The following is a 22,965-nucleotide window of genomic DNA, read 5'->3' as shown; positions in this document are numbered from 1 at the left end:
TCTATATGAGTCAAGGAAGCCAGCAGAGTATCAGAAACCTGGAAAAATCTCTGACTGGATGGGCTCAGGCATTTGGTCACAAGGTGAGGTGGTTCAAAAGTTTTGGATTTCTTTTAAGCAGATTTTTTTTATTGTTTCTTTAAACAAACACAGCAAGCAGCAAATATTTGGCCACACACTTCTGAAACCCCAAACCATATTCAGGTTTTGGCAGACGAATTTCAGCTTTTCAATTAAAAAAACCACAACAAATTTTGAAGGAAAGCAGACATTGTCCGTGATTTTTTTCTGCTTTTTAAAAACCCCTAGTTTTGGATCCAAAAAAAGTTTTGATGGAAAATATTTGTCCAAACCCTTTTTAACGAGCTTTAGTGCCTTTTAGCACTAGCTGATGCTGAGAACCAGTGATACCTTGTAAAGGTGACTTGAAAAGAAGTTTTCTCAAAACTGGGTTTGTGCTGAGATGCAGAAGGTTTTTAAATGTTTATTTTTCCCAGGGCTGCCGTGGGGGGGGGGGGGCAATTTGCCTCGGCAGGGGCCCCCATGAGAATATAGTATTCTATAGTATTGAAACTTTTTTTTATGGAAGGGGCCTCTGAAATTGCTTTGCCCCAGGCCCCCTGAATCCTCTGGGCGGCCCTGCAACCACACAAAGAAGGGGAGCAGCTGCAACTGAGCAGACAGGCAGGGACTGGGCATGCCAGGGTGGGGAGTGGATGAAGATTTGGCTCCATCGTCCATAATGTTCTGATCAGCACAACTGAGCCTGCCTGGCAGGAGAAGTAAGGTGCACCAGGGAAAGGGCTGGCAGAGTTTACTTCTGCCCTGCAGTGAGAGAGTAGCTGGCCCTATCTATGATTCAGAGACGCTATTTTCAAAACACCTACAACCTCTGCTCTTGGGGCAGCATAGCCAAGCACTGTCCCTGACTAGGGGTGGCTGAAGGTGCCACTTCACCCTCAGTATGTTTCCAAGCAGAACACCTGTATGCCTGAATGTGGAGCCTCATGGAAATACAAGACAGTGCATTGATTCCAGTGTCACCTGTGCATTTGTTTGCATGTCTGTTTGATTACTTCATCGCACACAGCTGATCACTCCAATAACTGCACAGATGTCTGTATACCTGGATCTCTGCATATTTGAACTGCATCTCACCAGATATGCTGTGGTATCTTCAAGTTTGACCCTCTTGGGAGATAAAAGGTGCAATGTGTATTTATTTTGCTGTGCGATTTCTATCAGTCTTTTAATCACTCTGTTCTCCGTATATTTTTCAAACAATCCCAGCCCACTACCCTCTCGAAAGGAAGCCCTTATGGAGTGTAGAGTGAAAAGGGACCTACCCAATGCCACCCGGGCAGCAGAGGCATCATAATTGATCCAGAAGGAGACCCAGGACAGGATGGTGATGAGGATGGAAGGCATGTAAGTCTGGAGGATGAAGTAACCGATGTTCCTCTTGATCCGGAAACTCAGGGATAAGCGGAGATAAGAGCCTGTAAATCAGATACCAAAAGGAGCTGTCATTTGCCAGGGCTACAGGTGTGATAAGGGGACAGGAACAGGAATGGAAATCAACTGGGAATCACTCATATCTCTCCCTCTTTAGAAGCAATGCTGGGGAGGGGCAGGGGAGGTAATCCTGCTAGTCTGCCTCTCCATTGATGACATAGATTTATCACCTTCAGGAAGAGCCTCTTTGGAGCCTGGTCAATTGGGCCCACTGCCTTGGATCTTTAACCACCTTGAGTGGTAAGGAGCCCAGGCTTTCTGAGCATTAAATGGGAACAGATTCTCCCATAAGCAGTTGCAGTTGGAGAAGACAGAGGATTTCTTCTGCTAGATTCCATGTGCTCACTCACAAAAACAAGAAGAAAATTTACTCCTAAACAGCGGAAGGCAGTGCGTTAGGCAGCTGCTGGGAAAACTCGGCACTGTCCCAACCACGAGGTTCCTGTTCAGCCTCATTGCTCAGATAAAACTTCCAGTTTCATGTGCAAGCTCTTCCATAAAATGCATGTGCCATTGCAAATCTTATTTTCCCTGTGCAGGTACCATAAAGGTGTGGGCAAATGCGAACAGCTTACCTGTGCAAGTCTGTAGAGGACTCCAGTAAGAACTCACCCTTCTGTAACTCTCCTCTTTGCTATGAAGCTGAAAATTCAAGAGGTCACCCTGCCTCAACTGCTATCTTAACAGCCGAGGAAGGGGATAACGTATTATGACAAAGGGACCCTCAAGGTTGGCAACCAGCTTAACTGGGCAGGCAGTTTGGTTTAATGGTTAGGGCACTAGACTAGGAAAACAGAAACCTGGGGTCTGTTCTCAGCATGCCTCTTTATCTCCTTGGACAAGTCACCACCTCTCAGTACTTTTGTTCCCCTCCCACTTTTTGTCTGTCATACTGTAGGCTTTTGGAGGCAGAGATTGTCTTTCACTATGTGATTGCCCAGTGCCCAAGCCAATGGGGCACCCAGCTTGGTTGGAGCCTCTAGGCAATATTGTAATAACAATTGATGATCTTGGCAGTGGTCTCATGTAATTTAGAAGGTCTTAAGAGCCAATGTTTGTGGTTTGTTTTTGACAGTGCACACACACTAGATAAAATTAAGTCTGTCACTAATCACAACAAATTTTCCAGCTGCACAATCAGATGTGCAATCTCACCAGCTCCTTTCCCCATGACACACAGGCAGATTTGCTTCTCATTCATAGGTTGCACACTTGTTTTTAAGGAAATGTTTTTGAGAGTAAGTGTGCAAGGGGTTTATTATTTCTCATTATTGGAGCTTCAAGAGCCACTTGGAAATCACATGGAAAGAGTGGTAAAGGTGGGAACCTACCAATGAAGCCCTGTTTGAGGGAAGTCAGCATTTTGGCCTGGCAATCTTGAGGGTATCTGGAAAAAATGGCACCATTCACCTCTTGCTGTCTGAGGGTAGGGATCTGAAAAAGCAGGGTTGGCAGGAATAGAAGAGAGACCAATTTTCCAAAGTGGCACTGCAAGATTAGAATCCAGGCCCTCAACCATCCTAGACAAGTGCTGCTACATCTAAGTTAGAGAATCAACTCCATTGACTTTTGCAAAGAGAATCCTTTATATGTTTCCCAAACTCCTTTGCACAGAACCCCACCTGTGGTGAAGACCACTTCTCTGGTGACCAGTCGCTGCTCGATGATGGTGAACTGGGGCAGCTCCAGCATCTCCATCCCCGTGACGGCTGAGTTGTTTCCTTGCCAGAAAAACACAATGTCATCGACTGTGTAGCCATCTGTGGGGTGAGGAAGCACAGTACACTCAGAGTTAGCAAGTCCTGGCAATCAGCACCTCCATCTCCATGAAGACTTTTCCCATGGGTCCCAAATGGAGTCCATTTATGAGGGCATAGCAACCATTCCCCACCTTTTGATGCACCTTCGCTCCTTAGCCCAACTTGGTAGAACAGCTACCTGGAGAAAGAAACAAATGACCAAGACTCCTTCTGAAGACTAAGAAGTGGAAGGTGAAGGTGGGAGCTGGCCCCACAATCCTTGGTTTGCTTAGCGGGGATTTGTACATCAGAAACCTCTCTCACAAACAATATGCACAGCTTTTCCTTGGTGAACTATTTCTGCATGTCAGCAGGGGGAGATCACACGATGCTTTTTTTGGTGTGACCCATGAAAATGGTGCCTACCTGTTTACAAAATACAAGAGCAACAGGATGGTGGATAATGAACAGCAGCACTAACAAAAAAACCCACAACATTTGGGCCTTTCTCCTCCAGACTCTCAACATTTTCATCTAGGTCAAAATGTGAACTTCTTTGATAGGCGAATGCCTTCATTAAGCAGCCATTTAGAAGAGCTTTGGTGGGTGAGACGGCTGGATGGCTCTGGGAGATAATAATGAGCTATCAAGTCTTTCATTTCAGCATAACTAGTTCAAATGCAAGCCTGGTCCATCATGACCTAATGCAAATCCCCCTTTGGGTTTGGTCCTGCACTGTATGCATGTGGGAATCTGCATGTACCATCACCAGGTAACAAATGCTTGGCAGGACTGGGTGTGCAGGGGAGCCCAATTAATGAGAGCACTGCTGAGCAGCTGCCAAACTACTCCTGTCCAGTAGCAGGAGTGAGGCCAACAAGGGACACATACAAATGAGTGTCTCATTGGCATAATGATCACACACTCATTTCCTGGCCTGTTTTACCTTGCACCCTTGAGAGTAAGTGTGCAAGGGGTTTATTATTTCTCATTGCAGAAAACTCCACCCAGAGGTTCAACCTAACTTGCATCTGAAAATAGCCTCTGTTCATCACCAGTACAACAGACCTGCAGGGCATGCAAGTACTTGCAGCATCAAGGCATTTTGCTAGTTCGTGTGGAAGGGACTGGCCATTCTTAGTGGGAAGGTGTCCACAACCTATAGCCACCATCACAACTGATACCGATTGTCAGTAATGTCCACAGAGAGACCAAGAATTAAATGGATCATAGAGACATGTAGGGCCCTAGAGGTGCATAGTCCCTCCAGAACAGAGTTTAGGCAAAGGATGACAGCAAAGTTTACACTATCTCCGTACCTGCCCTGTAGATAAACAGCAAGTCACTTAGCCTTAGATATCATTGCATTTATTCAAAGCTGCTTTAAAAAACATCCCCAAACATTGGACCAGATCCACAGCTGGTTAAAACAGCATAGTTCCATTGACTTCAATACAGCAAGTCCAAGTTCCACCAGCTGAGGATCTGGCCCATGAAAGCTCACTGCTTCTGTGCATTGGGCTGGGGGCTCCTTCTGAGCCCATTCTTCCCTCTTTTGGGAGGAGAAGATCTGCACCACACTTGAGATGTGGCTGATCCAGGTCCTAGGGTGACCATGCTCCTGCTCCCACTAAAGTCACTGACAAAACTGCCATTGGCTAAAGGACAGAGTCAGGTCATAAGCTCACACAGACTTATAGTGTTTAAGGCCAAAAGGGACCATTAGATCATCCGGTCCAAGCTCCTGTATATAACATGACATAAAATTCCACCCATTGACCCCTGTATTGAGCCCAGTACCTTGTGTTTGTTTGGCTAAAGCATCTCTGTCAGAGAGGTAGCCAGTCTTGATTTGAAGGCATCAAGAAATGGAGAATCCACTACTTCCCTTGGGAGTTTCTTCCAATGGTGAATCCCTCTCGCTGTTAAAAAACTGGGCTTAATTTCAAATTGAATTTGTCTGGCTTCAGCTTCCAGCCACTGGCTCTTGTCCTGCCTTTCTCCATTAGGTTAAAGAGGCCAGTATTTTCTCCTCATCAAGATACTTATACACCATAATCAAGTCAGCTCTTAATCTTCTTTTTGATAAGCTAAACAGATCAAGCTCTTTAAGTCTCTGTAAGGCATTTTCTCCAGCTCTTGAATCATTTCTATGACTCTTTTCTGCATCTGCTCCACTTTAACCATGTACACCAGACCTGGATGCAGTATTGTAGTATCAGTGTCACCAACACCGTGTTCAGGTAAAAATCCCTTCCCTACTCACTCGCTATCCCCATGTTCAGACATCCAAAGATCACATTAGCTTTTTTGCCTCAGCATTGCACTGGGAGCTGGTGTTGCTTTCCCACTATGACCCTTCAATCCTTTTCAGAGTCATGCTCTCCAGGGTACAGTCCCCCATTGGGTAGGTCTGGCCTACATTCCTTGTTCCTAGATGCATACCTATGCATTTGGCAGGATTAATACACATGTTGTTTGTATGGGCCCAGTTTACCAAGCAATCTGCATTGCTTTATTCTTATCATTATTTACCATCCTGACACCCTTTGTGTCACCCACAAATTTTATCAGCAGCGATTTTATCATAGAATCATAGAATCTCAGGGTTGGAAGGGACCTCAAGAGGTCCTCTAGTCCAACCCCCTGCTCAAAGCAGGACCAAAGCCAACTAAATCATCCCAGCCAGGGCTTTGTCAAGCCTGACCTTAAAAACCTCTAAGGAAGGAGATTCCACCACCTCCCTAGGTAACCCATTCCAGTTCTTCACCACCCTACTAGTGAAAAAGTTTTTCCTAATGTCCAACCTAAACCTCCCCCTCTGCAACTTGAGACCATTACTCCTTGTTCTGTCATCTTCTACCACTGAGAACAGTTTAGATCCATCCTCTTTGGAACCCCCTTTCAGGTAGTTGAAAGCAGCTATCAAATCCCCCCTCATTCTTCTCTTCTGCAGATTAAACAATCCCAGTTCCCTCAGCCTCTCCCCATAAGTCATGTGCTCCAGCCCCCTAATCATTTTTGTTGCCCTCCGCTGGACTCTCTCCAATTTATCCACATCCTTCTTGTAATGTGGGGCCCAAAACTGGACACAGTACTCCAAATGAGGCCTCACCAGTGCTGAGTAGAGGGGAATGATCACGTCCCTTGATCTGCTGGAAATGCCCCTACTTATACAACCCAAAATGCCATTAGCCTTCTTGGCAACAAGGGCACACTGTTGACTCATATTCAGCTTTTCGTCCACCGTAACCCCTAGGTCCTTTTCTGCAGAACTGCTGCCCAGCCATTCGGTCCCTAGTCTGTAGCAGTGCATGGGATTCTTCCGTCCTAAGTGCAGGACTCTGCACTTGTCCTTGTTGAACCTCATCATATTTCTTTTGGCCCAATCCTCTAATTTGTCTAGGTCCCTCTGTATCCTAGCCCTACCCTCCAGCGTATCAACCACTCCTCCCAGTTTAGTGTCATCTGCAAACTTGGTAAGGGTGCAGTCCACACCATCCTCCAGATCGTTAATGAAAATATTGAATAAAACCGGCCCCAGCACTGACCCTTGGGGCACTCCACTTAATACCGGCTGCCAACTAGACATGGAACCATTGATCACTACGCGTTGAGCCCGACCATCTAGCCAGTTTTCTATCCACCTTACCGTCCATTCATCCAGCCCATACTTCTTTAACTTGCTGGCAAGAATACTGTGGGAGACTGTATCAAAAGCTTTGCTAAAGTCCAGAAATAGCACATCCACTGCTTTCCCCTCATCCACAGAGCCGGTTATCTCATCATAGAAGGCAATTAGGTTAGTCAGGCATGACTTGCCCTTGGTGAATCCATGCTGACTGTTCCTGATCACTTTCCCCTCCTTTAAGTGGTTCAGGATTGATTCCTTGAGGACCTGTTCCATGATTTTTCCAGGGACTGGAAGGATATTTCCAGGGACTTGGAGGATATTTCCTCCAAGATCATTGATGAAAATGTCAAATAGTGTTGGGCCTAGTGCTAATCCCTGAGGAACTCTACTAGAAATCCCCTCATTCAGTGATGATTACCTATCGACAACTACTTTTGGAGATCTGTCAGTTAGCCAGTGTTTATCTATTTAACATGTGCTCTGTGGATACCATATAGTGCTATTTCTTTTTAATCAGAATGTCAAGTGGTACTGAGTCAAATGCCTTACAAAAGTCTAAGTATATTACATCTAACTACCAAACTTGTAATCTGTCAAAGAATGAAATCAGGCTGGTTTGACTCTTTTCCATGAAACCATGTTAACTGCATTAGTTATATTCCTATTATTTATTGGTTGAATCCCAGATCAGCTTTTCCATTACTTTGCCCAGGATTGATGCCAGGCTAAATGGCTGATAGTAAGTGGCACAGCAGTCAGGAGGGCACGTGAAAAAGCAGCTACCTTTCAGGATGCAAGCTCTCAGCTCACAAGGTTATGAAAATGTAGCCTCATCTCTTTATGACAAACTCTATTGTGAGCCTTATATGACATCCTTCCCCTCCCCCAGCTTGATCTTCCCACACCGTTTGGGTACTAATCACCTAGGTAAACCTCACTTGGGGCTTGCCTAGACATACAGCGTGCATCATGCTGGGGGAAAATCTACCGCACACTAACTGTCCGTGTTGTCAATGCTGCAGTGCTCTGAAAGTTCCATAGTGGATTTTGATCTACTCCCATTTAAAGGGGGATAGGTCAATGCGTACTAAGGAACTTCTAGTGCACGGCATCAGGATCCACATGGACAGTTAGCACGTTGCAGGCTACTGTGGGGTAGATTTCCATCCCAGACTGACGCAGACTAACTATTCGTCTAGATGAGCCCTTATTCAATTCCTTGCCATTTCAGAGGCCTCGGGCATTGGTGCACCTTGCTCCCTCCTGTTCTCTGCCTGTGGCACACAACACTTTAGTCTCCTCAGAGTTGTAATGCTTTGGCCTAATTCTGGTTGTTTGGTGTGGAGATGGATGGTGGTGTTCAGTGCTCTGTGATATGCTGGAGGTCAGACTAGATGATCTAGAGTTCTCTTCTGGCTTTAAACCTTATGACTCTGCTACCGGCTTATATTATCATAGCCCTTGTTGTCTGGAGCAGAAGAGAGGAGCTAAAGAGGCTGCAGTTGCTGATGGGATTCAGGGCAGAACTATCAATCTGGCCCCTATGCCCAATAGAATCCACTGCAGAGATGTCCCATCACACCGCTGCTCCATGTAATTAGTCCAAGCCGCCTTAATCCTTTGTATCTGAGAACTGGCTCACTGCTGGATTTACACAAACATCATCACACCATTTGTGTCCCAAATTTGACCTATCTTGCAATTGCCATAAGCTGATGTGCCGGAGGAGAATGTCTTCTGGATTCTAACTGTCCACTGCTGTTTCATAAATCCATAACCCTGTCACTGTGAGAGGGGTGTTTTGGTGGGTTTTGATTAAAAAACATTTTGGTAGGACCACAGCAAACTAACTAACTAACTAACTAACTAACCAGTGATTCTATTCCAAAGCTGTGCTGCTGACACCATTGGCAATACTGGCACACAAATGAGAAAGGAAACAAAATGGAGCTGTGTTAGTTTCAGACACGCCAAATATGTAAAAGACAAAAGCATTAAGGAAATAAACCCTCCTCTGCATGGGTCTTTTACATACTGCAAGGAAACATAGCTCTGATGCTAACAAATTAGCTTGAGAGTGTCCCACTAAAAACACAATCACAAGATGGGGAGCTGTGGGCAATTCTCTGCCTTCTGTTTTCTTGGTTCTACTGTAAACTACGCTCAATATACTAAGAGACACCAACTATGACATGTCATTACTGCCTCCATCAGGACCTAATTTACATTCCATTATGCACCATGCTAAGCGCTGCAATTTGCAATTTGTCCTAACCAAATCAAAACTATTGCTGGAACTCAGGCTGCCCGGCACATGAAGCATTATGAAGGCAACATGGACATTGCAGACTGTGGACATAGTGGGAACATTCCTTATGAAAAAGGAAAAACTCCAGACACTTCATCTTCACTATTGTGAGAGTTGTGGCTTTGGACCGTTCCTGTAGGATGCTGTGGTGCATTTTCATCTCTCCCCTCCTGCAAATATTCAGTAGGCCAGAAAATGCTGCTGGTGAAATGGCAGCTTCTAAAACCCTTGCCACAGTGAGTAATATTTTCAATCTCACCCTGATGCTGGTGCCCCGGTATCCTCTTTCCTGACTCTCCATTGCTGGGGGTTCACTTGAGTGGTTCCCACCCTTTGAAAAGGGAGACCAAGAAGCCAGGCCAGACTCTTCCATATGCCCCAACCCAGCCACAACAGAGACAAATGGGTGTGGAAGTCACAGCACCCAGTCAGGGGAGAGTGCGTGTACTGCACCAGTGGGGAAAGAGAGAGAAGAATGGCAGATCCCCAGCAGCAATCAGTGGAAAACAATACAGACTGGAAGGGGAAATAACATGCAGGGACCCCCTGCTTTCCCTCCTCTTATGACATGTGCAATGCTAGTCCTAGGGGAGGCAGGGGAAGGCACGAGGCATACGCACAGCTCTCAATTTCTAGCGTGCAGTTCTGCTGGTCCAGAGGGTATCTCCTCAGATCCATCATGCAAGCAGCTGTGGTGGTGATTCTGAAAAGGAAAAAAAAATATTAAAGGAAGACATGAAAGTCAGGCAGCATGAGGGGCCGCTGTTTCTATGGTAACCAGGGAGAGCCATGGTGGGGAGGGAAGTATGTGGGGAGCGGGAACTGAATGAAGCTCACCCTCAACTGCATGGCTTAAGTCTTTCGTGACTCACGTCAGCCAGGCTGCATCTTTATTAAAGAAGGGGGGGAGGGCGGGCTGTGTTTCCTCTGTATATACATGAGAGAGAGACAAAGACACTGAGAGGGGCAGGGCTTTCAAAATGAGGGAGGAAGAGAGACATTTCTGTCTGTGAAAGAGAAAGAGAGAGGACACCCATGCCTATAAAAGAGAAGACGTGTGTTGATTAAATTGCTCTGCATAGGGGCATAAGGGAGAATAATTTATTTGATTATCTGTCTATTCAGCCATCCAGCTAGCCAGCCAGCCTCTCCCAGTCACCATGACATTTGTCTATCACCACCCGTACTCCTCCATCTAATCTATCTTTCTATCATTGAATCTGATTATCCAAATCTCACTTCTTTGAACCTCCCTTTCTAATGAATTGCATGTCTCCTTTTCTATCAACTCCCAATTATGTTAACATATTGGGCATAGCACAAATGGGTTGGGTTGTGTTAGATATGTGTGCGTGTGTGTGTTCACACACACACACACACATATCTCACACAGCTCTGATGCGGGGGTGTGAGAGTGCGTGGATGGGGCTGTGCACGTTTGTATGCGATGTGTTGTGTGTGTGGGGGGTGAATGCGGAGATATGTGCCTTTATGTTTGTGGAGAGTGGGACTGCATGTGTCACATGTGTGAAAGAGGGGGAGCAGCAGGTGAAAGAAAGACTGGGGGGGAGGTGTTCACTCTGCTGCACTGCCTCCTTTGCATGTGGCTGCCGTGCGCTTCGGATGGCAGAGGGGCAGCTGAGGGGGGACAGAGCAAATCACTGTCTAGTTACCCAGCACTGTCCTCATAGTATGCTGCCCCTCAGGCATGCCGGCTTTGCTCCCCCTCACCTGACTACCCAATCTCCTTTGAATGCAATCTCCTTTCTGTGCAATGTGTGTGTGTGTAGCTGGAGGTGAGGGGGAAGGGTTGGTCCCCCCCGCACCCCTTTCAATTAACCATCTGGAAGGCATTAATCAAGCAACACATATTTTTGGATGCAGGCATAAGCAGTGAACTGTTAACAGGGAAGCTTTGTTATCTTCTGAGCCCTGTGGCCTGGGAGGTGGAGAGAGGAAGGGAGAGAAAGAAAGGGTGATAAAGAATGAGGAGATAGAGAGCCAGAGAGAATGAGACTCAGATCAAGCAAAAGAATCAATGAGGAAGGAAGAGATAGAAAGCCAGGGTGTATGTGGGGGGGGGGTACATAGAGATAAAGCGGGGGGAGGGGGGCAGAGAAAAGAAATGGAGAGAAAGCACTCAGCTGAGCTAGAAACGCACTCAGAGCGAGAGAGCGCATCACTGAGCAGCTGTCTCTTTAAGAAATCTTGTGTGCTAAATTTATCTCTCTGCTGTCTGTGAAGACTGTTTGTAGGAGATGAAGCCTTGAGGAGAGCCTTTGCCACTGCCTGCCATGCTATAAATAGATCTGGAGAGACGGAGGGAATTTATATATATCCTCACGGGGTCTAGATACAACATTGTAACTGCCCTTTGTCAGAGGAAAGGGCCAGGGTGGGAAGGAAAAATTAACCTGTTAATCTGAATGCTGCACACGGCAGAGGGGGAAAATGAGCTGCCTAAAACTCTGATCACAAATGACTGTGTATTTCATTTACTGCTTTAGCAGCAGTCAAACTTCGCACCTCCAACGGGAGAGGCAATGCCCGTCCCATTCCTTCTCAGCAGTCTCGCTATAGTCAGGAGACACCTCAGAGGGGCAGAGATGAGGTTTCCATGGGGCATCCATCCCTACTGAAGACAGACCTCGGAGTCAGCACAGCGGCTAATGCAGGCGTGTGCCAGGACCGACGAGTTGCAAATGTGCGTGACTCATCCCCTATGCCGCACATGGCATATACTGTACATATTATGCCACACCTGTGGGAAATAGCATCTACAAATGCATTCTCCAATTTTCCCTGAAGTGCGAGATGCAAAAATGTATTAAATTAACATTTTCCATCCCATTTGTGGGACACTGTGGGCTAAAACCTTCCCAGAGCCTCTGTCCTAACTTTGCCGAACCAAGGACGATTAGGGGAGGGCTGCCCTGATTTTCAAGTGACTCTCTGGCCTCCCAGCAGGACTCTGCCATCACCTGCAGTGCTGGCTTCAGATCCAGAGCACGACACGGTATGCTATGGATGCTACACTCCAAAGGCCAATTCCATTCTAGGCATAAATCTGGGTTTACTACAATTTACAGCAGCGTAACTAAGAGCAGGATATGGCTCCTTGCATTTTGGAGCAAATACAACCACCAGTTAGGGATGATCATTATTGTGCAATAAAAAGGATTGAGATATATTGGCCCCAGAGAATCAGATAAATCGCCCCCTTTCTCTCCTTAAACTACAGCCCACTGGCTGGCCAGCAGCGTGTGCCATGCATGCCTGGTTACATGCCCTCCTCCCTTTGCATGTTATGATGTTACCCACGGGATAGAACGGGGGCATGTGGAGGGATGAACCTGCCCCAGAAGCTGGTGATGATCCTGCTGCTTTTTGAACATTCACGTGCTGGGATCCCCTCTATCTGTATCACCTGGACTCCAAGAATTCTGCCTTACTCCTCTCCTGGATTAAAGTCGGTAATGGCATGGAGAAAGGTGAGGGTCAACAACAGCTGCCTTCATGCCTCAGATATGGCATGGATGATACTGGCCATGTGCCCTCTGCTGCCCAGAGACAATGAGGGCATGTGGTTGAACTCCACCCCTGGAAGTGTGTTGATGCTGTTAGGGCCTGTTTGGCAGCCCATGGTCTCTGCCTAGGTGGTTACATAGGTAGCCCATTTGGCTCAACCCTCCATTTTGCCTGCTCTATTGTGTGGCACGTTCAAGGAACTGTAAGGCTGACACGGCTTATTTGGCAGTGACTGAAAGCCATGACCATCAACCAGCTTGTCAGTGACAGGAGATGGTAGGACTCAGTCTAGCTGGTGCCTACATCACAAAAACCAGAGCTGCCAAGATGGTCCAGAGCAACTCTGGGGCATGTCAGTGAAGGGATTGCTCCACCACTGACCATGTCGTACCTGCTCTGTGCATAAAGCCTGTTAGTCTCCAAGGTGGTCAGTCCAGCATCTATCACATGCACTATGGTGACTATTAAAATGGTATATCCAACGGCACATGTAACAAATCCACATGGGAGGATAGATAGATCTGTTCATTATATAATATGGACTGTTGGATGGCTGACCCTTATTAGGAGAGCAATCAAGGAAGAGGGGATGTAAGAAGGAGAAAATGGGAAGAGGGGCAGGAACGATGAGAGAGTGAGGAATGACAGGGGAGGATGGAGGAGAGGTGAGACAACAAAGCAGATGATAAAGCACAGGAGGCAAATGGGGGAGAGAAGACAGAAACCGAGGGGGATCCAGAGAGGCAGTGAGGGGAAGGAGATGGGAGAGGGATGGCAGGAGAAGAATGGGAGGTTAAAAGACAGAAAGTAGGAGGAGTGAAGTCTCCCCCTGTGAGAAGGGAGGTGAAGAAACAGAACACACTATGCCACGGTAAACAGCTACAGACAGAGCGCACTGCCTCCAGGGGGAAAACAAAAGAGAAAGGGAGAGAATGGCGGGGGGGGGGACAAAAGGGAAGGATGTCACATTCTCTTTGACATTAGATTGGAATGACGCCAGATTGTATCATTTATTTATTTATTTATTTATTTATTCAAAATTTGTCTGGTGTGAAATTTTGTCTGTTTTTGATGGGAATTCGTAGAGACGTTGCCCATCAGATGGATGAACTCACCAGCCTCTTGCACGCAGCATTCAGTGCCATGGCCTGATTTTGTGGCCTCCCACTGACCACAAACGCTGGCTAGCTCCCTGCAGCTTGGACCCAATCACCCCTACTACCCTTGCCCCACCCCACTTTCCTTGAAATCACAATCTCTTCCCCCCACATCCCTCCCAAAGAGGATTTTGCCTTTCCATGTGACTCATTTCTGCTCAGCTCTGACAGGCAGAAGAAGTCACACAGAGCTGCTATTTCTGGTGAACAAGACAGCTTTCATTTGGTGGGAGACGGAGGCTAGGACAATTCTGGAAATCTTTTTAAAGGAGGAATCTAGCCCAGGAATACACAAAGTACTTTGGATAAAAATCTGTGGCTGATCATGTGTCCCCACTTCCCTCTAGGGGATGGAAACAGAGCTGACTGTGTGTCATAGACACCATACTGCTAGCAGCTAATGGGGATTCTCCTTCAGCACAAGTAGTAGAGGCATGTGCCTTGGCAGTTGCCATCATGAAGCTCTGAGTAGTTGTGAAATGCCAGGATGAGGCAGCAGTGAAGTTCTGAGTTGGCTCCTGATTTGTTACAACATGAATGGATCCCAAACACTGTTCTCATAAGATGTGCAGCCTGATCAGAGGTCTGGACACAGTTGTGAGAAGCATCTTACCTACTGGGAAGCATCAAATGGAACTGTTAGGGGTTTTCCCATCGCTGACGCAGGCAGAGAATTATTAGGCTGTGTGTATGTGAAGGGGTGTGAAGAGCCAATTCAACCTCCTAATACTTCTGCTTATCATCATGAATTAAGAGGGACCAGGGGGCTTCATCCTGCCTCACCTTGCTCGTAGCTCTGGCAGGACTCCTGAATCTTAACGCATCTCATGCTAGGGACTCCCTTCTCCCAAGACAATCTGTCTTTTCCCCCTGCCTAAGTGTTCCAGCTCAGACAGACACAATACCAGCCATTTTGTTTCCTTCTCTGATCCTCCTCATTGCTGTTTGTTTATTAATGGCTTCTTCTGTCTTATGTAGAGTGATTACATAAGATCGCAGACACGGAGGGAAAGAGCTCAGAGCTGCTATTAAAAACCTGCCATATTCAAGTCTCTGCCTGTGCCAGGCCCATGCTGAGAAGCCTGTAGATCAGTTCCAGCATTCTCGGGCACCTGGTCCTGACAACTGCCCCAGCTGGACCTGCTTTTGGATTTGGATTTCCCTTCAGCCTGCTTTTTCCCAGTTGTCTGTCTCACTTGTTATCCCTGGGCCTTGTGCTCCTCCCTTGATGAGAGCAGCTCCCTCTATCAAACTTCTCCATTCAATTCATCCAAGCCCTTTTTGGCCTCTCACCATCCATTTGCCCTCAGTCCCTTCATCAAAGGATCCAGGGGAAAAACACTCATCAGCTGGCACAGTAAAGTGGCAAAGCACTTCATCAAAACTTCCATTGCCTTCAAAAGAAATAGGAGCAGACTCTTAATGTGGTGTGTGTGTGTTTGCACACGCGTGAGCACAGGGGGGAATTTCCCTCCTTTGAGGTCTTCTCAAATAGAATGAAGTCCCTCTCCTCTTAAATTTTCCTCATCACTGGAAAGCCCGACACTGTGACACCATGAACTCTGCCTTATCGTCAGAAAGTCCATCCATGGTTGTGAATGAGAGAGGGGAACACTGTACACAATTGCCAGGTCCTGCAAGTGAGTGGACATGGAGCCAGCTCTTGGTTTGCTAATTTATTTCAGTGTATGAAGTAGGTAGGTACTGGTACAAACCCTAAAACACACAGTCAATACCAAGAAAAAATTATGTTTTGTCTCAAACTGAGGGTTGGGACCCTTCGGGGGTTGTGAGCTTATTACATGGGGGGTCACGAGCTGTCAGCTTCCACCCCAAACCCCACTTTGCCTCCAGCATTTATAATGGTGTTAAATATATTTAAGAGTGTTTTTAATTTATAAGAGGGGGTCGCACTCGGAGGCTTGCTATGTGAAAGGGGTCACTAGTATAGAAGTTTGAGAACCACTGATTTAAATTCTCCCAAGAAGCCAAAAAAGACAAAGTCCATCAAGGCAAAGACTCCAGAAGTGAAGGAAAGTGAGCAGGGGCCACCTCAGAACTGAAACGGCACAGGGTCAGTGAGCCATGAGGGGACTAACCCCACAACTCTGAGCAGCACAGAGTGAGTTCACCTCAGAGGGTTATGTCTACATTGCAGCTGGGCATGAACATCCCAGCCCAGGCAGAATGAGTCACACTAGCAGGCCTCGACTAGCATGCTAAAAATAGCAGTATGAACTTTGCATCTCCAGTGGAGACTCAGGCTAGCCAGTCCAGCTCAGACTCAGCGGGTCAGGTCAGCTGCTGCCCGAGCTCCAATGTCCACACTGCTGTTTTTAGCACACTAGCTCGAGCCCCGCTTGCATGAGTCTGTCTGTCCAGGCTGACAAACTCATTTCCTGCTGCAGTGTAGACGTGCCCATTTGGACTCCTACTGACTTTAATGGGGACTTATAGAGGCAAAATTATTAATTGCTCAATGAGAAAAATCTCAAACATTTAACCTTTCAAAGTCTCTCAGAAAAATATGCTGGCAAACATCACTTTCTGCCTGGCAGTGAACACAACTTCTGAAGACCTTGAGTGGTTTACAAATCCTTGGTGAATCCCTGTTTTTCCCTTACTATGGTGCTGCAGCAAGTTAAGACAAGTGCAATTCGTGGCTGGAGTGCACAGCCCCAAACCCTCCAGCCACAAAGCTGAAAGAGTTTGTTTTCTACTCAGCCTCTTTGTTCCATTATAAAGTTGCCACATGACCAGCAACCACTTCTCAGGATTGAGGGACGGACATTACAGGGGTCTGGAAATGGAATAGCAAGGGGGTGATGCAGATCAGGATTGAGGTGAGTTGACAAAATTGTGGGGAAGAAAGCAAGTTTTAAATCCTTGGAGTGCAAGAGATCTAGACTGAAGTCCACTGACAGCACTGTGCCGTGCCTGGGACTGGACTAGCCCAAGGTCAAATGTAGGGACTAAGGAGCGTTGTCAGAGCTACTGTATATGGTGGAAAGTAGCTTATATAGTACAGGCCTTCACAATGCCCAGCATGAAGATGCAGTTGCTATTCAGCACTTGTGGCTTGATTAAACTTCTGTTTTGTTTATGGTATCTTTCTGGTATCTCTCACTCTTTCATTGAGGGAACCAAAGTTTAACCAATGGCTCTTGAACCCCAAGGGCAAGGGCCTTTTTCACAGTAGCTCATAAAGGGTCTGACATTTGCAGAAGATCTGCCCCAGGTTCCAGCCAAGTTATTTTGGCTTTTTCCTTTTCCATGGAACCATGGGCATTAGATGCCATCCCCATGTCTCTTCCTGCACCACAACTCCCCAGGCTCCTCGCCCTGGAGCTTTGGGTTACCCTCCCTACATATTTGCATTTTTTACTCTAAATTGAATCAGGTCTGGTTATTTCCTGCCCTGGTGTATGACTCCTCCAGGATTCCCGGCATTATAGATTAGAGGTCCCATTTGTTTATGGTCCTCCAACTAGCTCTCAGTCCAAGCCAATACGAATTAGTTGTGGAGTAAGCTTTCATCAGACGTTGTGTATCAAACACATCCCCAAGACGAAGCAATATTACATCTGCTGCATTCCCTTCATCCACTTATTCTATCAAAAACAAGCATATGTGCTTCTCCCCAACAGAGGGACTGTCACAACAGAGCAAAGGGGAAGAAGAAAAAGGCCTCATTTGTCCATGAAAACAAATTACTCAGAGCTCGATCTTGTTCTCATTGATGTTAACAGCAAAACTCCCATTGACTTCAGTGGGGCCTAAATGGACCCTAGGGGCTCTATCCTGCAAGGTGCTGAGCTTCTGGCCCTGGTACAGCAAAGTACTTAAGTGTGTGCTTAAAACCCTTGGTTTGTAACTTTCTGAATGCCCCTGCATTTCCAACATCACAGTCTGTTACAAAGAAAATGACTGAGATGCCACAGCAAGAGGGAGTAACTTCACTGCAAGATCAACTTGAAGGAGAGGATGGGACTGGAAGGAAGGTGGCATGTGAAGAAACAAACATAGCTATGGTACTAGTAAAAAAGGCCAGAAAAACTATGAAAAACACAAGACAGAAACAAAAATCACCTTGCTTAGCGCTGTATCATTTTTCTCCACTCTGGAAGCTCAGTTTGAAAGACTGCCCTTTCAGTGAAACTCCCACATGCTACAGAACCCAATAGATCTGGCACCAAAATACAGAAAGGACCTGATGTTCAGAAGAACCCTGCGATTTTGCTCCCATGTTTTTGCAGATGCATATAACTGAGGGTGCAGTTTTGTGGATCTAAATAATTGCAAGCATAACACTTCAGTATTTAGCTGCCCGATTGCACCTGCCGGTCAGGTGTCCACATACTACTTAATGTGCTAGAAATTATTTGTCGCCGCAAAATTGCACCTTGCAGTTATTGATGTCAGCAAAAACACAGGTGCAAAATGAAAGGCCCCTAAGAAAATGTTGCCTCAAACCTCTATGCACATGATGGAAGGACTCTTTAAAGTGTCCCTCAGAAGACTGCAGTTTCATCACATTAAGACTTCTGGTCTGCAATGAACATCGGAAACTTCCACTGAATGCAACAGGACTTGCAGACTCTGAATCTCTCATGACTTTTGTGGTGGGTTTCATTGTGCTCTGCCATCAGGGGAGCAGACTCCAGGCAACCCAACAGACAGTGTTTTATTTAAACACAGATCTTAACAGGAGCCTGTAGGTAACAGGGGCAAATACCTCAGTCATCCTCTTCCTCCTTAGCCCAAATACCAGGCCCCTTGTCTCACCCCTGAAGATGGCCTGTCCAGGGTAGTTCTGAGCTCTTTTTAGCTGCAGCCCCAGCAGTTAAGTAGAAAGGAATCATTGTAGAATGTATTAAATGGAAATTCCCCCAAAACATGCAGCATCAAAGGAGCTGGTGCTGTGTATGGTAAAGATTGGTGCAGTCCATTCCAAATGAAGATATCTCCTTCCCCTTTGCTGGGCTGGGAAGTAAGTCCAGTGCAGCTCTCTCATTTATTTGTGACTGTTGGTGGCAGGTCTAAGAGCTGTGTGTAAACTTGGGCACTATTTCCTTGCTAAGTATCAAACTTTCTATCCCCAACCATCCTGGCACTAGTGTCAGCCAGAAAAGAAAAAGCTGCAAGAAGTTATTTATTTTATACTGGGGAAAGTATATATTTATACTGTCTCATATAACCTGATCTGATTTGGTTCAAACTTTCCATCAATATTCACCTTTGGGCAGAAAGCAGACCTGGAAAATGTCATCTCTATTATCCAAACTTGCAGAAAGTTATAATTAACGTATTATTAAAATATTGAGCTGTTAGATAGTGCTTTTTATCAGTAGAACTCAAAGAACTTTACAGAGGAGATGGTATTATTATCCTCATTTGATAGACAGGGAAACTGAGGCACAGGGTGGGGACATGACTTGCCCCAGGTCACCCATCAGGCTAATGGCAGAGCTGTGAATAGGACCCTGCTCTCCTGAGTCCCAGCCCAATGCTCTATCTTCTAGGCCACATTAGGCCCTTTTGAAAGAGGCATTTCAAATGGAAACATTATGCAACTTGAACTATAGCAACCTGAAACAGTATGCAACCTCAATTACTCCTCTGCCCCTAATACTGGTCTACCCCAGTTCAGGGATCACTTTGCCCACCACTGAAATGCAACCACTTCTGGTGTGGAATGCGATAGTAGACTACTTAGAAGTGAGCAACTCTTGAGCAAGTCTTTCCTGGCCTGGCTGTGCTTTCTTTAAAGACAGATTTTGAGAGATGCTCTGTGTATGGCCAGAGAGTTGGATGATGGGACAGCAATGTCATTCATGAGCATACAAGTAATGAAAACTCCTCCCACGCTTACCTCAAGCCATACAGCACTGTCCCATCTGGATGGAGCCGAATCATGCGGTTCTTCACTGTCACCCCATGCAGGAAGGACTTCTTGTCATTCAGGAAATAGGTGTCAGGAAGCCACAACTGGTCAGCCACCCGGTTGTCCAGGGTCAGGTTCAGAGGAAGGTCACTGTACGCTAGGCGTTTGTCCCGCCAGCTCTGCTGGAAATACATGGTGATGGTGTAGTCCTGGGAGAGAAAACACACAGCCGTCAGGCTGTCCCATAGGAGAGACCCTGGTCCCTTGTCTCACTCCTGCTGCCACTGAGATGCCTGACATGTCTCCAAAGCTTTTGTACCCAGGGGTCTGCATTTCCCACATGGTGTGTTATAGGAACTGTGTGTTATAGGAACTGTGCCTACTCTGTGGAAGAGTAAAGCTACAGGGCACTGGAGTGAGCTTTCTAAGGGGAGGAATTGGCTTGACTTGTCACTGATTCAACACTCAAAGGAGAGAACTTGTTGCAGTTCAGCCACCTCTTTCCTGCTCCACATTCTGCCCACTGCTCCTTAACACCAGAGTCACAGTGTGGTGGCGTATGTCTGAGATCAGGGAGACAACAGAATACATACAAAGTTGGCTAAATTTTTTTGAATGGCAGTGACTCCATCAGTAGAATTGGTCAGTAAGGTCCCGTGGGAGGAAAATCTAAGGGATAAAGGAGTTCAGGAGAGCCAGCAGTTTCTCAAAGAGACAAAATTAAAGGCACAACTGCAAACTATTCTGATGTGAAGGAAAGATAAGAAGAATACTAAGAGGCCAATATAGCTCCATCAGGAGCTCTTTAATGACCTGAACATCCAAAAGGAATCCTACAAAAAGTAGAAATATGAAAGAATTGCTAAGAAGGAGACCAAAAGAACAGACCAAGCATATAGGGACAAAATCAGAAAGGCTAAGGAACAAAATCAGTTACACTTGGCAATCAGGGCCGGCTCCAGGCACCAGGCGAGAAAGCACGTGCCTGGGGCGGCACATTGTAAGGGGCGGCATTCCGGCCAGTCTTGGGGCAGCACATTCTGGCTGCCCTGCTGGGGGTCAGGAACTAGCGATCCCCGCCGATCACCGTGCCGCCGGGCTCCCTAGGATGCGCCACTCCCCACCGCCTGCACCGGCCTCTGCCTCCCGTGCCGCTCTGAGCCTGGCCTGGCCGAGCCACCTTTAAAGGAGTGGCTAAGCCAGCACCTCCTGCAGCCCCCGGGGGCTCTGCTTGCCTGGCTGGGAGAAGCACCCCAAGGCCGGAGGAGGGAGCCCCTCTCGCCCGGCTGCGAGCAGGCTGCAGCACCGCCCTTCACCCCCCTGCGAGCTGCCTTGACCACCCTCCATGCGCTCCCTGCGGCTGCCTTTTTTTTTCCTTCGGCAGTCCAGCCACCCATTTTTTTTTGCTTGGGGTGGCAAAAAAGCTAGAGCCGGCCCTGCTGGCAATGGACACAAAAGGCAATAAGAAGAGATTCTTTAAATATATTAGAAGCAAGAGAAAGATTAAGGTAAGTGTAGCTCCTCTACTTAGTGGGAAAGTAGAGATAATAATTGATGACATCAAGAAGAATGAGGTATTTAATGCCTGTGTTGATTCAGCCTTCACTGAAAAGGTTAATAGTGACCAGATACTCAACATAACTGATATTGACAGCAAGGGGGAAGGAATGCAAGCCAAAATACGGAAAGAACCAGTTAAAGAATAATATTTAGATAAATTAAAGTCAGCAGGGCCTGCTGAAATTCATCCTAGGGCAGTGGTTCTCAAACTGGAGTCCGTGAGGGCATTCCAGAAGGTCTGCGAATCATGTCCAGGGCCACAGGCCCCACTGATCAACTCCCCCATCCCAGTGCCTCCTGCATGGTGCAGAACAGCTGTTCAGTAGTGTGCAGGAGGCACTGGGAAGGAGAGGGAGGAGTGGGGACAGGGTGCGCTCGGGGGAGTGGGCAGAAAGAGGAGGGGCAGGGGTGGAGCAGGATCGGGAAGAGGTGGAGCTTGGTGGGGCCTTGGGGGAAGGGGTGGACTGGGGGCAATGCCTGGGGCTGAGCGGGGGTTGAGCACCCTCAGAGAAAATTAGAAGCCGACTTAGGGGTCCATGAAAAATTGTAAATCAAAATGGGGGTCCTCGGATTGCTAACATTTGAGAACTGCTGTCCTAGGGTACTTAAGGAATTAGCTGAAGCAATCTTGGAGCAGTCAGCAATTATCTTCAAGAACTCATGGAAGACAGGTAAGCTCCCAGATAACTGGAGAAGGGCAAACATAGTACCTATCTTTAAAAAGGGGAACAAAGGGACCCAGGGAATTATAGACCAATCAGCCTAACTTCAATACCTGGAAAGATATTGTGACAAATTATTAAACAATCAGTTTGTAAGCATTTAGAGGACAACAGAGTTATAAGGAATACCCAGCATGGATTTGTCAAGAACAAATCATGCCAAACCAAACTAATTTCCTTCTTTTACAGGGTTACCGGCATAGTGAATGGGAGGAAAGCAGTAGATGTTATATGTCTTGATTTTAGTAAGGCTTTTCACACAGTGCCACATGACAGTCTCATAAGCTAATTATGGAAATGTGGTCCAGATGAAATTACTATAAGGTGATGCACTTGTTGAAAGTCTGTACTCAAAGAGTAGTTATGAATGGTTTGCTGTCAAACTGGGAGGATGTATCAAGTGGGGTGTGACCGGGGTCAGTCCTGGGTCTGGCACTATTCAATATTTTCATTAATGACTTGGATAATGGAGTGGAGAGTATGCTTGTAAAATTTGCAGATGACACCAAGCTGGGAGGGGTTGCAAGCATTTTGGAGGACAGGATTAGAATCCAAAACAATCTTGAAAAATTAGAGAATTGGTCTGAAACCAACAAGATGAAATTCAATACAGACAAGTGCAAAGTACTTCACTTAAGAAGGAAAAATCAAATGCACAACTATAAAATGGGGAATAACTGGCAAGGTGGTAGTACTGCTGAAAAGGATCTGGCAGTTAGAGTAGATCATAAACTCAATGAGTCAACAAGGTGATGGCATTTGAGAAAAAGGCTAATATTCTAGAGTATAATAACAGGAGCATTGTAAGACTTGGGAGGTAATTCTCCTGTTCTATTCAGCACTGGTGAGGCCTCAGTTGGAGTACTGTGTCCAGTTGTGGGTGCTGCAAATTTGGGAAAGAGGTGAACAACTTGGAGA

At 46.5% G+C, this 22,965-nt stretch overlaps 1 protein-coding gene across 1 annotated transcript in view; it reads right to left on the bottom strand.

The window, feature by feature from the left end:
• GABRQ (gamma-aminobutyric acid type A receptor subunit theta) overlaps positions 1 to 22,965 on the bottom strand; it is a 101,887-nt gene that overhangs the window by 5,787 nt on the left and 73,135 nt on the right. The window contains exons 5-8 of the mRNA XM_045030659.1: positions 19,754 to 19,974; positions 9,817 to 9,899; positions 3,138 to 3,275; positions 1,347 to 1,499 (exon numbers count right to left, since the gene is read on the bottom strand). Coding sequence (XP_044886594.1) covers positions 1,347 to 1,499; positions 3,138 to 3,275; positions 9,817 to 9,899; positions 19,754 to 19,974 — 595 coding nt within the window. The remainder of the gene's footprint in view (positions 1 to 1,346; positions 1,500 to 3,137; positions 3,276 to 9,816; positions 9,900 to 19,753; positions 19,975 to 22,965) is intronic.

Source organism: Mauremys mutica, chromosome 9 (assembly GCF_020497125.1).
Source record: "Mauremys mutica isolate MM-2020 ecotype Southern chromosome 9, ASM2049712v1, whole genome shotgun sequence".
NCBI classification, from domain to species: Eukaryota; Metazoa; Chordata; order Testudines; family Geoemydidae; genus Mauremys; species Mauremys mutica.
This window is presented reverse-complemented; position numbering and strand designations above follow the sequence as displayed.